Below are 13354 nucleotides of genomic sequence, written 5' to 3' on the forward strand. Positions count from 1 at the left end.
GGGGGGAAGACGAAAGGTTAACAGGGCCCATGCACATGCTGCTGCTTGCCAGCATAAAGGGAATTGGATCATGGAGAGCGGAGAGCAGAGGCAGAACTGCCTGCAGTGCCGAAAGCGAAAGCACTGAGCCAGCGCTTCTCCCTGCTGCAGATTGTAACGCGAGAAGGATCAGGGCAAGCCACATGGGAAGGGACTGGGTTTTGTTTCTGCAAAGCCAGAGGGCTGCACACAAAGTTGCCCTGTCTTTTATGAAAGCACCGTGGTGGAAGCGCCAGGCTAACAATTCTGGAGCCGCAGAAGCAGTACAAAAGCAGGCCTTGTGATAATTTATCTCCCAGTACTCCCTCTGAGAATGACGCCAAGGCTCAGAGACTCTCAGCATTCAAAAGTGCTGGCTGTGGTACATGAACATCTCTAAGCATAGCTACACAGAGGATCCGCAATGCCCTGTGTTCCTAACACAAGCTGCCCATCAGCTAAGGCATTGCAACCACCGACTTGCAGCTGAGCTGATGTTGAACTGATGGCCTAAAGCTGAGAGCAGCCTCCTGGAACCAGKAGCTCAGGCCTGCACACAAACCACCTCAGGACCACCTCCTTTGGCACAGCCCCACACATGGGACATTCCCCCCCAAGCACTGCGCTTTCAAACTTAGGAAAGACCTGCTTTTCTTGCACTTCAGCAACAGCTGGGTCAGTTAGCCATCATGGGACTCTCTCCAGCTCCCTTTCTTTACTCCCTTTCGCATTCACTCACCTCTCTTGTGCTGCAAGCTTGCTGGGGGTTGCACCATAGCAAAGTATTCAAGCCAAGCTGCTGTGTGACACACGTTTTCCCATGCGCTCAGTTTGCACATTTGCAAATGCACAGTGCTTAGTACCTGACTGGAAGGGATCAGGCTGGATTCTGCAGTGGCTCATGCATCAGCAATGGCATTTCGAGACTTTCTGCCCTAGGCAAAACAAGGTGCCCAACAGCAAGGAGCTTGTGCCACAGGGATCCCATCTGGGAGCTTGCTGCTACTACGAATACAAAGGATAGCAAAGACTGAGCAAAAACTGAAATGCTTAGTACATATTATAAATTACAGCACCTAGAGCACACTGTAGTCAATGGCTGGCTCCATATCAAGTGATGGAGTTATGTTTGGGTTCAAGCYGTCATTAGAACTTTGTCTCAGAAGGAAACAGACCCCATGCACAGTCCTACTCCCTTTCTCCAGGCAGGAGCTGCTTTCACAGCTGAATTCCTGCAAGAGTAGCATATGTAACCCAGAAACTTAGGCATGAATGCATGAGGGATACAGTCAAAAACTACTGCTCCCCTCATCCAAGGTCTTACATTGGGCAGTATCAGATAGATAGGGAGACTACTTTCCCAAAGCTGCTGAAAAAATAAACACAAATGTCTCTGCAGCCTGCCTCAGATTTTAACAAGCTGTTATTTAACTGCCCTGTTTTCACCATGGCCGTGGGCGACAAGAAATCAGGCTGTTACACTAACAGCAAAGCTCTTAGGTGTCTGAATAAGTACAGCTTTGGATGCCCTTCCTTTCAGCCTTATCTGGAAGAGCTGATCATGCCTTTCTTGTAGACATTCTGCAGTATCATGCCATAGGCAAAACACATTTCCCCTTGCTCACGAGCTATGATGCTTTCCTGTAGATGGAGGTTGCTCTGGTTTGAAAACCTCCACTTCTCACTGTTGCTAGAGAGAAAACCAGAAGAACCAGATATTACTAGCGCAGTAGCAGGTAGCAGTATTTCCTGGTCTTGTCTGGTTAGCGTACACATACATCAATCCGATCACAACTGCTTTCAGGGAGAAAAAGCCCATATATGGGAAGCAGCCTCTACAATCACAAGGGGACTGCTCTGGCTCTGTTTGGCAGGTAGATAGCTGCTGCTTGAAAGATCTTTAACATAAAATATAATCTTACCCCCCAAAAGGCCATTTATAAACAAACTGCAAAGGCCTTTTCTAATGAGAAGTGCACAGGGACATTCAGAGCTTCAGGAAAACAAGGAAAGTGAGGCCCACTGACATAGAAAAAACTGTTACTAGAAAAAGCCAAAATCAGGAATGGAGGCCTGGTCATTACTATACTGTACAAAGGTCTTAGAGAATGAGGAAAGGGAGAATCAAGTAAGTCTGTTGCAATCACACACCTACAGAGAGCACCTGCCACTCTCTCCAACAAATTCATGAAATCATAACCCACCAGTGGATACCATAAGCTTTAATGCACACTGTATATTAAGCCATCTGAAATGAGCTGCCGTGGAGTATGCCTGCTAAAACATACCATACACAAAATAGGGAAAAATGCAGTAAAGTAAAGCTATGAGAGAACAGAACAGTAAAAATAAATCAAGGTATCAAATATCTCAACTCTCAGCAGAGTTCTGCAGAATGAAGCATCCAATGCTGGCAGAGAGCATCACTCTACACAATGGTCTGTGAGCAGACTTCTTAAGAGCAGAAATGAAAGCAGGCAAGGAAGTATCAGAGAATGACATGTCCTGTTGGGGAGTTGATCAGTGCAGAAATCTCTGACAACTTACCTGTGGAAGTAAAGATGACCCAAGCATGCATACGCACCTTTCTTGGAGACCAGCTAAAGGTTTTCTAACCAAATGTTCAGCAAAGGTGTCCACTGCCCTAGACAGTACAGCCAGATCTGGAATAGCTAGAAACAATCCATGGTCCCACCCAACTCAAATGACAGTCAGAATGAGAAACAGTTTGAGGCAGGGGAAAAAAAGAAAAAAGAAATAACTGCATTTTTTTTTTATTAGCAAATGGACAGTATCTGGACATCTAAAAGAAATCAGCCCATTCCAACATTAACTCAAATGTTGTTGTCAATTATGTGCACCACTCCCACACTTCAGTCCTTCTCTTTCATACAGCCAGAACCTTTGGGTAAATAAGAGCACAGAAACACAAAAACATACAATATATACAGGTTTCCCACCAATTAAGTGGACTTCGATTTTTGGAGATTAGCAATGCTTTGTTCATTTGACTTTGCAAGAAATATCAAAACATCTTGCATTTTAAAATAAAAAAAATACTACAATATTCACAATAGAACTTAAATACATTTTTTTAAAAAAATTAAAGGACTGCTAATAGCCATTGATTTATCACAGCTGTTTCAACAGAAGCTCTGCTGATGAAGCACTGAGAATTTAAGGTTCACAAAGTGACATTCACATTCTGTACTGCTCGTGATCAGAGAGTTAAGACGCTGCCACACATGAGACAGTGCCACTGAAGACTCATCCAAGAGTTCAACTCAAATTATGTCCCACTGACAGGATATGGTAAGGTCACAGAACAAGGCAAATGCCTGTGTACAGCATGGCTGCRTTTTCCAAGAGCAGCAATGTATCTCCACACATCACTGCATACATTTGTTATCTAGCTGCCTGCACTCCCAGCTCAAGTTCTTCAGTTCAAGGCTGGCCTAACAGAGTGGAAATGACTAACATGTATGCAAAACTTCCCCTCTTCTGGTATTCCGCCCCTTCTAACAAACTCCTGTGTTTTATTAAATAGTCATTGAATAAAGTGACTGGAGAGAAAAAGCTTATGGGCCAGATTCCTCTCTGGTGTAATTCTGGAGAGTGCAACAAGGAACCTGTCCCACTGTGCAAGCTTTACACAAACATGGAAGACAACAAGGGACTGGTATCTAGAAAAGAGAAATTTGATCCATCCTTAGACAATCTTATCCACAATAAAAGGGATCATTAAGTGTGCTTGAAAGGCAAGAGGATCAAATTTTGTCTGAGAAGTCTAAATTCTGTGATGGAATCCAGGTTTGGTTAGTTCATTTTCACTTCACAATTGAAAGGAAGCAGAAAGCTAGGACAAACAGCAGCAACAGCATTTCTCTCTTTGGTAGTTTCTGTAAAAAAGTCTTTAAGTAATGGGTAAATCTTACAGTAACCATCATAAAAGCCTGTTAAGATCCTGTAGAAGTTTCATAGGGTTATAAAGTTGGGGCATAAATTGGGAAAATAGCTTGCCCATGATTAAACAGGCCCTGTGGGAGGGTAAGGAAGAGTGTGCAGGAACCCTGACCCCTTAGATTTTTGTTCTAGCCAAAYAACAGTACCTCAATGAATTCAGATCCCAGAGGCAGACCCTAAATCAATAACCTCTCATTACAGATAGAAGGTGTTTCAGAGTGCATTTTAGGGTATTTCCTTAAGGCAAAAAATGGGTGATTACTAGTCAAGGTGACAGGAAGGCCTGGTAAATAGTCCAAAGATGGGCTAAGTAGATGTACTACACTTTAATAGTCAAGTGGCTGAGCGGGGTCAGTGTTAGAGAGGCTTTGGATCTGATCACTTTTAGTTGCACACTAGAAGTCTAGCGCAGATAAGTTGCAATCTTTTTATAACTGAAAACCACTTGTTACATGAAATGACTTTGTTTTTGCTCAGTTCCTTATATATAAAGGTTTACATTACATGTTAGTTTCCATAACCAGCTCTCCTCTCTTATCTGCAAAAAGACTCAGCTGATATACCAGGGATGGAAGAGGCAGAAGAGAACCTAATTGCTTTTTCCAGCCCAAGATGCAGTTTCCTCAGAGCAGGCTGCAGACAGTCATGAAGCTGTATGGCAAGGCTTGCACTGCCACTTTTCATATTGTACCTATCCTCTGTCTTGAGTAGCAGCATCACCTGGTTACCCAGTCACCATGTATGACCAGCAAAAAAAAAGAACAGAACAGAAAGTCCGGTATTTCTCTAAAATTTCCAACAATGTAGTAAGAACTGAACTGGAGACTTACTCAAAGGGATCTAATGCTGCCATGGAGCACTGTTCCGGGGTTGAAGTCTCAGGTACCTGCCTGAAAACCTAACTACTCAGAGGCACAAAACTACACTTCAAAAAGCATCATTAGAATGCAGGGCGCTCTGAGTCACCCACATACACTTGCCACTAAAGCAGCTTGCATGAGGCATATGAGAAGAGAAATGTCCATCTTTCTTAAAATTCTGGAATGACAATCAATAGGCTGCATATGTTCTACACAATCTCCCCACGTAAAAGATTGTTCACAGCTGCTAACTGAAGTCTGCTTTATTCTTGAAGTCCATCACAAGGATTATGCAACTGAAGCCTGCAAAGGAACAGGTGAAGAATAAGCTTCCTTCCAAACCAGTGATGGCACCCACCATAAAGAAAGCAGTTTTAGAAGCAGATCTCAAATAACTTTGTCAGGCTACAGATCTAGTTCCAGGAAGCAAAAAGGCAAGAATTAATGAATCAGTAAGAAGCAACCTGCAAACACAACCATTCCTGCCTTGTTTTTGTGTAATGCAGACCATAGTCAGGTTTGTATAATTCTTCTGTCACTGTACTGCTCATCACTCTCCAAAGGGTTAAATTCTGACTTTACTCAGTGACATTGAATTCTTTCAGTTTAGACGAATGGACTCCCAAGGCAAGAGGACCACTGGGAAATACATATGCCATACTGTGACAACAACATGCCTCTAACTAGGAGGATGGCTTCAGGTCAGCTTTCACTTTCTCAGCCTTCTGCTTCTCTGCTTTCTTGTCACTGTTGCTAAAACTGGTTCAAGGACACTTGAGACTTTTAGTAGAAAAGACTTTTGTCCTTCCTTCCTTCAAAAAAAAATAATATTTACCACAACCAGGCAAAAGTAGAATCTGAATGTGAACTGAAGTTAGTGTTATTTGAGTACTATTATTGGAGAGCTTGAGAAAATAAAATAAGTCCAGATTTCTTACTTAAGGGCATATCTCCATTCTGCCAGCAGCGTCAAAGAGTATACAGTTTATCATGCTTGGAGGCTGCACAAATATTCATCAAGGAAGAGATCTTACTCTCCTCCAAAATACACTTTTTGGTTGGAGAAGGAGATTTGAGAACAGATTTCTATGCTCCACCAAGGACCACGCCCTATTTTACCCTTCAAAAGAGGGAGGCAAGCTGAAATTTTACCTGGAGAACAAATACGAACACATTAAAGTTTGACATGACCATGACAACTGAATTCTCTTTAAAACCTCATCAATATTCAACTATAGTATAAAAGAAATGTCATTAATTCAGGACTGCTTTCCTGAAAAGAGAGAAGAAAAATTTGGCTCTAAATGCCATTTCAAGTGATCATCTTCATCGCCACCTGAGGGATCTGGGGACAAGGGAAGACACCAAAACCAGCCTGATAATAATACTTTGCACTTTGAGCTTTTCCTCGCCTGAGTGCCTTGCAAAGAAAAAGCCTCACCACATCCCTGTGAGGTAGGTCAATAATTATTAGTATAGCCCCTTAATACAGATAGGGAAACTGAGGCAGAGAGGTTACTTGCCTAAAGGCCACAGGAGGAGTCTGTCTCAGAGACAGAATTAGGAGACAAGATTCCCTAGCTCTCTGATAATTTCTCTTTCTCTCATATCCCCCCCTTCCCCATAAAAGGTTTAATGGGGACTTGAAATCAGCAACAGGGAGAGGGACTACAGTGCCACATCTATGACAGAAAAAGCAGGACTCCTACTACTCCACATGCTCCAAAAAGGAACATTAAATATACAAGTACCTTAGAATTAATGGCAAAATAACTGCACACATTGTAAAGAAGCCAACATACAATATAAACCTAGGTTAATAAATAAAGACATGCAGCTGCAGTTGTCACTGAGTGCCAAAGGGTCCTCAGCTCATTAAGGTCCCAGATGCCAATGGGTAAGCCCATGTCATTCCTGTGACTCTACTGCCACACCGACGAGTGCATGTCTGATAGTGCGCCCATGGAGTTTATAGCCATCCTGAGTCACCAGCGCTATCGTGCCTGGCTGCATTCCCTCGGCTGGTACATGGCAGACTATTTCATGGTCATATGGATCATATTTGCCACCAACAGGGTTCATCTTCTGAAGGCCATGTTTGGCAAACACACTTTGCAATTTGGCCTCTATGAGAGAGAGGCCTTCATAGATTTTCTTTAAGGTTGGATTTGGATTACTAGGCTCCGCTTCTCCTGCAGCACTCTCAGCAGTCTTCTCCAAGATATCTGCTACCTCCACAAGGTCCTTGCAGAAACTCTGGATCCCTACAGGCACAAAGAAGCAAGAAGTAAATGAAAGTTAGTTTAACTATGGAACATACAGAACTGCAGTACTAATGGCAGGCACAAAGCCACAGAAGTTTGAAAACATCTTGAAAGCTGTTAACTAGCTTCAGTGAGAGTGAGTGGTGCTTGCCTCTCCTGTAGCCAAAGCTTTAGTATTATATGCGTAGTATCCTAGTATCCTCCCCAAATTAAAGTATATGCAAGAAAGGTACATCTATAAAGAACAACAATTATATAGTCTGCCTGATAAAGCAGAGTAAGATTATTGGTATTTCACTTCAAGAAGTTCTTGTGACTAAGACTTGTGATTTAGAACACCCTCTTACACAGCTCCAAGGAAAAAAATATTTTGCCAAACAACTCACATAAATGTCCACGCACACAGAAAACAAATAAAATGGGGGGAAGCAAAAACAATACATGACCATTCGAAAGTATATCCACAGATTTACTCACAAGTTAAAACTACTGTGGAAGGACAGGACAAAATGGTCCTTGGGTTGGCTGTTCTCAAGTTATGCAGTCTTTTTCATTAGAAAACAAAGTTTTTTAATATTTTGGATTCAGGTTGTACACATTTCCAGAAGCAGCATGTTACACAGTGCAATAATTTCAAGAAAACCAGCCTCCCTCAATTACACAGGTAGCATAACTGACTTATGGAAAAACACATAAGGAAAACAGAGAAAGAGAAACAATAACTTGGTGCTGTCTACGCTTGCATATGCATGTTTAAACATGCATAGAAGGAAAAAAGCATGAAGGAGAAGGAAGTTGCATAGGAGCAGCCAGAAGCAGAAGCACCAGTGTTTTAATGCTCTACAGAGCCCCATGCTTCGCCCCATGAGCAACTTCTAATAAAGAACCTCATTTTTCTTCAAATCTAAAGCACATTACATATAAAATGTCAAACAGTTCAAAAAAACAAAACCAGCAAGGCAGGTCATCTAGGATTTATAGYGCTGTGGGTGGAACAGAAAGAAAATATACAGCAGCTCTAATTTGAAGCTACTGGAATTAGCTAAAACTCTGAGATTAATGCATTATGGAAAATAAAAGTTTCTCATTCTCAGAGATGGTGCTGGCAGACTGCAATGATTAAACAGCAGTTTTTTCCCTCTTCACTTGTTTAGTACATCAGTTGCTAAAGCTACAAATCCAGCTCACTTTATCAATACCAAAACATTTATTAGGGAAATTTTAAAGAATATTTGATACAGAAATTGACAACCTTTGTCCCAGGCAGGACCTACCTCACAAAAACTAGAGCAGAAGAGGAGGGGCTCTTAACACAGTAAAAGAGACCACAACCTGATAACACAGCTGAGAGTACAGAATATACTCTCCAAGCGTCAATTCTCAATATACAGAAGAAACTGTGATTTCAGTTAAGTGCACCAGACCTATTTTAGTAAAATAAGATAACAAAACAGTTACTGAGGCAAACACAAAATGACACGGCTGGACATACAGAAAAAATAGCTAGGAAGCCCAGACACCCGTCAGCCAGGCCAAACATCACGCCAGACTTTAAAATGAACAAGGGCAGGAGAATGCAGAGAGAAAAGCTGTTGATCAGCGTTTTATGCTCAGGCAGGCAGGCCACTGCAGTAAAAACAGCTCTGCCTCACTTTGCTTACCAAAGAGTTTGGCATCTTCCACAAATTTCTGTGTTCTCCTCCGGACATTCTCAGAATCTGCCAAAGCTTTCCGGTATCGCTCCTGTAACCATAACAGTAAGAGGAGATGTCAGACAAGGAAGGAAAACTGATTTCCTGACAAGTTTACAATCCCTTAGAAACTGTTTAAAAAGAAGCCACTTCATGTAAGAAGATTGTGCAGGGCTCCAGAGTTCTCACTAGAACATGCACACCCAAGTTCCTCTCCTTACTGATTAATCAGCACAACTGCAACTCCCTCAAAGGGCCCAAGTCAAGGCCTGAAGCATTCAGGACACAGCTCGGTTGAACACTGCATTGTCAGGCTGATGCTTTTTGCATGACTCACTCTGCAGCTACTGAGATGCTCCTTTCTCTAGCAGGAGAATTGGCAGTCTTAGCAACAGATCTGCAATCAGCTGATTTATCTCTTGGTGCAGTAGATCTTATTACTCTCAGGGCAATTATTTCCAGAATTGTCCAGTGCTGCGATATTTAATCCTCTCTTCAGTTAAATCCTTTCTTGAAAGTCCCTATAAAACAATTCCCACCATTTCCACCACACCACTGTAACTAAGGATGATTTCCCTTCTCAGACTATCTGGATCCACGATGTCACAGTATGTGATACTAATTAGGACAAAACTACTGCCATTCTCCGTGTACAACGACGTGAAAGATTTGATCAGACCATCTTGAGCATACAGTTTTGCCATGCAGGATCAGACTGTCAGGATCTGCCTCCTAGGAACTACTGACAGATGGTGTTTCTGGGGAAAGCAGAACGTAATTCTTTCACAGTGCACCCTCTCACAGCTAGAGCACAGCCACTTTTACGGTGCCACAGTGCAGTGGTGCTGGGTGCATGTTACAACGCTTACAGAAGAGGCTTGGCATGAAAGACAGTTTCCTGTATCAAGAGGACTGAACGAAAGGCATAGTGATGCCATCAGCAGACAGACTCCAGTAGCATACTCACAGTTAAATCACGGACTTGTTCTTCCAATTTGATGGCTTTGTGCTCTAAGGCACATTCAGAAAGCGGATGCTTCGGCTCATCATGGGGATCTTCTGGGCCACACTCATCTCCTGTACTTCTCTGCTGAGCTGCGGTGCTGAAGACAAATGAGGAACCCCTGAAATGTAACCTAGTGACAAAAAGAAGGAAAAAAAGTAAGTAACAATGGGTCAAAAAGAAGAATTCCAGTTTAGTGTCATCACTAACAGTAGGATCTCTTTAAATAGGTAGGTAGGATTGCCGATAAAATTTTAGCTCTTTTCAGTAAAGACAAGCAACTAGCACAAAAACGCAGAAAATGGATGTTTTGAAAAATTCTTTTAAGACTCACATGTCACTGCAGAAGCTATATGTCACTTCTCTGACATACTTTGAAAGGAGTCAGATTTTGACAGGAAAGTAAGCTATCAGTCGCATTTTAGGTAACATCCCAATACAGGTGGTCAATACAGGACAGTAAACTCCAGAAACATTTTTGCAAAGTAGTCTTGGAAAGGAGGCAGATAACACAGAGCTGGTTTAAACATGATTTCTGAAAAACAAGCATTCTGAGCAAAATTCAGCAAGATCTGCAAACCCACAGCACTTGTATAAGATACACGGGCAGAGCTGAGCCTACTTCTCTAAGAAGGTATGGTTACTGCAAAAGGTAACTCACACCAGGGGAGCGGCTGTGGAATTCAGTGAAGCAATTTAACAATCTTGGAAGGACATACCAGAGTCCCAAACTGCTAATTAACAGGATTCAATTCTGGGATGCTCTGTTATGTTTATTCTCCTGGGTGCACACAGACATAATACATGGGGTATTCAGTTTTCTTCCCCCTGAGTGAAGAGGAGGAGAGTTTTGAGCCTTTTGCCAAGCAGTTTCTTTTACAAAGTAACAATTGCTAGACTGTACCCAGCTTCCGTGTCCACTGCACAAAGAACAGTTAAAAAAAAAAAAAAAAAGGGAAAGAGAGAGAAAGGAATTATCCAGTACATGATCAAGTTTTGTGCATCCTAGATGTTACTGCATGTATTCTGGAGCCTTCTGCCAGAATCTTCACAGCTCCATTAGCAGAGCATGAAAAAGGGATGGAATGCATCAACTGAAAATTGTCACTAATATACTTCAACAGTTTTAAGCACTTCAACTATTTTTAGCTATACTGGCAATGAAAAGCAGTCCTAAAGGCAAAACCAAAATAAGCTCAGACCTCAAGTGTTGAATTCTAACTTTGTTTCCAATGACATTTTCATGCCAGTATACTTTTCAGCTAAAAAGCATACTTGTCAATGGTTCGTATTGGTAGAGCAGGAGGAGGTCGTCCAGGAGATTGATTCTAGAACTTGCAGGTGAAATTACAAAACAACCAAGGAGTCAGATAATTAGACTGTGGTGTATGAACACTGCCTAGGTGCCTAGAGCTTATCCCATATTGTAAAAATCTCACAAATTCCCCCCAAAATAGATAATAGAAGTCAGGCTGAAAACAGTTTTGGTCAAAAGATGATGAAACAACAGCAGGCTAGACATTATGAAAAGTAAAGAAATATTTATCACTTCCTTCTGTACTTTATTTTCTCAAAGCACTTGGGTACTAGTAATAATGCTGTCAGTCCAAGAGGTACACCAAGAGTTTTCACTCCCCCTTCTACAGGCAGGATACCAAGACAGTGAGGCACCACCTGCTTTTACAGAACTGATCTAGACAAAACCCATTCACATCAGAAAGAGACCAAAGCCTCAGCCTACCTCCCTCCCATACCTTACACCAAACACAGAATTTGCAGAAGAAAGTTCAGTTTACTTCCAAGACAGCTCCATYCAGGAAACATTTTAGTATCTGCTTAACAAGGAAGGGTGTCTCCTTTCTTAGGAACACCTGGCCTCTTCCTCAGAGCAGGGCTTTCAACATCCTCTTTAAGAGAGGCGTTTTGGATATACTAAGCGCATACCTCTACTGAGTACAATGCAGCATGGTGCAGAAATTACTGCACTGGCACTGATGCAAACTTGTATGTTTATACAGCACAATTCAACACTGCATGGAGATACTAAGTTGGGCCTCTATCAATGTAACTGAGTTCATGTTACCAGACCTGCACCATTAAGCTTTCTTCCTTTTGGGGGAAGCTATATTGCTTGGGTACATTGTTGCAAAAGTGCACTACTTCTGTTTCTGGATCTATCAAATTGGTCATGAGACTTAAGTGTGGTTCAACAATTCAGCTAAGCTGACCTAACAGCCGCAACTGCAAAGGATGGGCTGCTGCCTTTATTCCAGTACTGGAACTGAGCAGTTTCTGCAGAATGAAGGTTCAGGGAGCTAAACCAGCAGAAAACGAACCCTACAAAACAATGAAAACAGTTTCCTGTCTATATCCCTGAGAAGGTTTGCTGAGAGATGAGTGCAAGTACCAGCAGAAAAGAGAAGACAAACATGCGAAGCCTGGAGAGACATGGGAGGGAGAGCAGTGGGAAGGGAAGAGGTGTTGACACCTCTTTTGGTTCATAGCCTGGGCTTAGACTGATTTATTTGGCTGGCCAAAGTCCAGTCTAAGAGATTTGTATCTGCTCAAAGACCACTAAGCACATCTTACCACTCCCTGCTTAAGTAGCCCAGATGTTTCCTCATTTTATCTTTAATACAAGGTTGCTAAAGGTCCCATGACACTAATGACAAACTTCCTTTTCCCACCTGAGTTATATTTGCATACGATTATTTATTAAGTAGGTGCTTAAAACACGATCTGTTTGTCAAACCACACCTTTTCAACACATAACACACCAACTACAAATCAGAAGACACTTTTGCTAAGTCCATTTGCTCTGAAATAGAATGTTCCTTGCACTAATCTTTAAAGAACTAGGCTGCTTTCAAAATATGGACCCGCCATTGCAATTCCAGGTTCCAGGAGTGCGGACGCAGAAAACCCCCCTACRTTTTAACCACTGCTGCAGAGATCTGTTTGGGGCGCAATACTCCATCTTGAATGATTTTTAAGATGCCTGTCACTGTGGCATTTTATATGCTTCCTAAATATAGATTTGCTGGAAACTATCATCAACATACAATAGTTCAAGCTTTAACAAATGTTGCATAGGGAATCAAAAACTTTCACAGTATGTTCAAGACTTCTCACTGTACAGGTTTCATTTGCTTCACTGAACTGAACTTTTACTAAACATACTACCAACGGTGGTTTAAAGCAGAAAAGAGAACACATTGGGTTTTGTGTTTCTTAAAAGTTACAGAATGCTAAAAGTAAACAATTCTTTAGAAAAAAGAAGTATGCCAGCTAAATCTCTCATCCTGCTAGTATAATTGTCTAGATACACTAACTAGGTTTAGCTGGCTGATTCAACTTCAGATGTCAGTCATAAGTTACTGCACTCCTAGGTAAGTGTTTTCATTTCACTATATGCTTCTGAAGGAAGCGTCATATTATTTTTCTCATGCAAGCATCCTGAGTAACAATTTCAGTAACGTGAATTGTTAGGATAAAAGCAGCTCAAGGATTTTGTGCTGCAATGGAAACTATCTCAGTAAAAGATAGATAAGAAGA

The 13354-nt window shown here is 41.8% G+C and overlaps 2 protein-coding genes across 2 annotated transcripts in view; both read right to left on the bottom strand.

Moving 5' to 3' along the window:
• PCYOX1L (prenylcysteine oxidase 1 like) overlaps positions 1-2030 on the bottom strand; it is a 5668-nt gene extending 3638 nt beyond the window's left edge. Inside the window, exon 1 of the mRNA XM_026063252.1 lies at positions 882-2030. Coding sequence (XP_025919037.1) covers positions 882-921 — 40 coding nt within the window. The 5' untranslated portion in view covers positions 922-2030. The remainder of the gene's footprint in view (positions 1-881) is intronic.
• A 746-nt stretch (positions 2031-2776) lies between these two features.
• Positions 2777-10418, bottom strand: GRPEL2 (GrpE like 2, mitochondrial). The gene is made up of 4 exons (XM_026063379.1): positions 10134-10418; positions 9764-9932; positions 8767-8848; positions 2777-7105 (listed from the first exon to the last, which is right to left on the bottom strand). Coding segments are annotated over exons 1-4 (609 nt in total). The 5' UTR covers positions 10136-10418; the 3' UTR covers positions 2777-6749.
• Positions 10419-13354: the final 2936 nt, after the last annotated feature.

Source organism: Apteryx rowi, unplaced genomic scaffold, assembly GCF_003343035.1.
Source record: "Apteryx rowi isolate R43461 unplaced genomic scaffold, aptRow1 scaffold_2, whole genome shotgun sequence".
NCBI classification, from domain to species: Eukaryota; Metazoa; Chordata; class Aves; order Apterygiformes; family Apterygidae; genus Apteryx; species Apteryx rowi.

Excerpts from the sequence above, each read along its gene's own strand:
- GRPEL2 (XM_026063379.1), bottom strand. Across the intron at positions 8,849-9,763 it reads AACAAGTCCGTGATTTAACT|GAGCGATACCGGAAAGCTTT; the intron begins GTGAGTATGCTA and ends TTATGGTTACAG. Across the intron at positions 7,106-8,766 it reads GGAAGATGCCAAACTCTTTG|GGATCCAGAGTTTCTGCAAG; the intron begins GTAAGCAAAGTG and ends TTGTGCCTGTAG.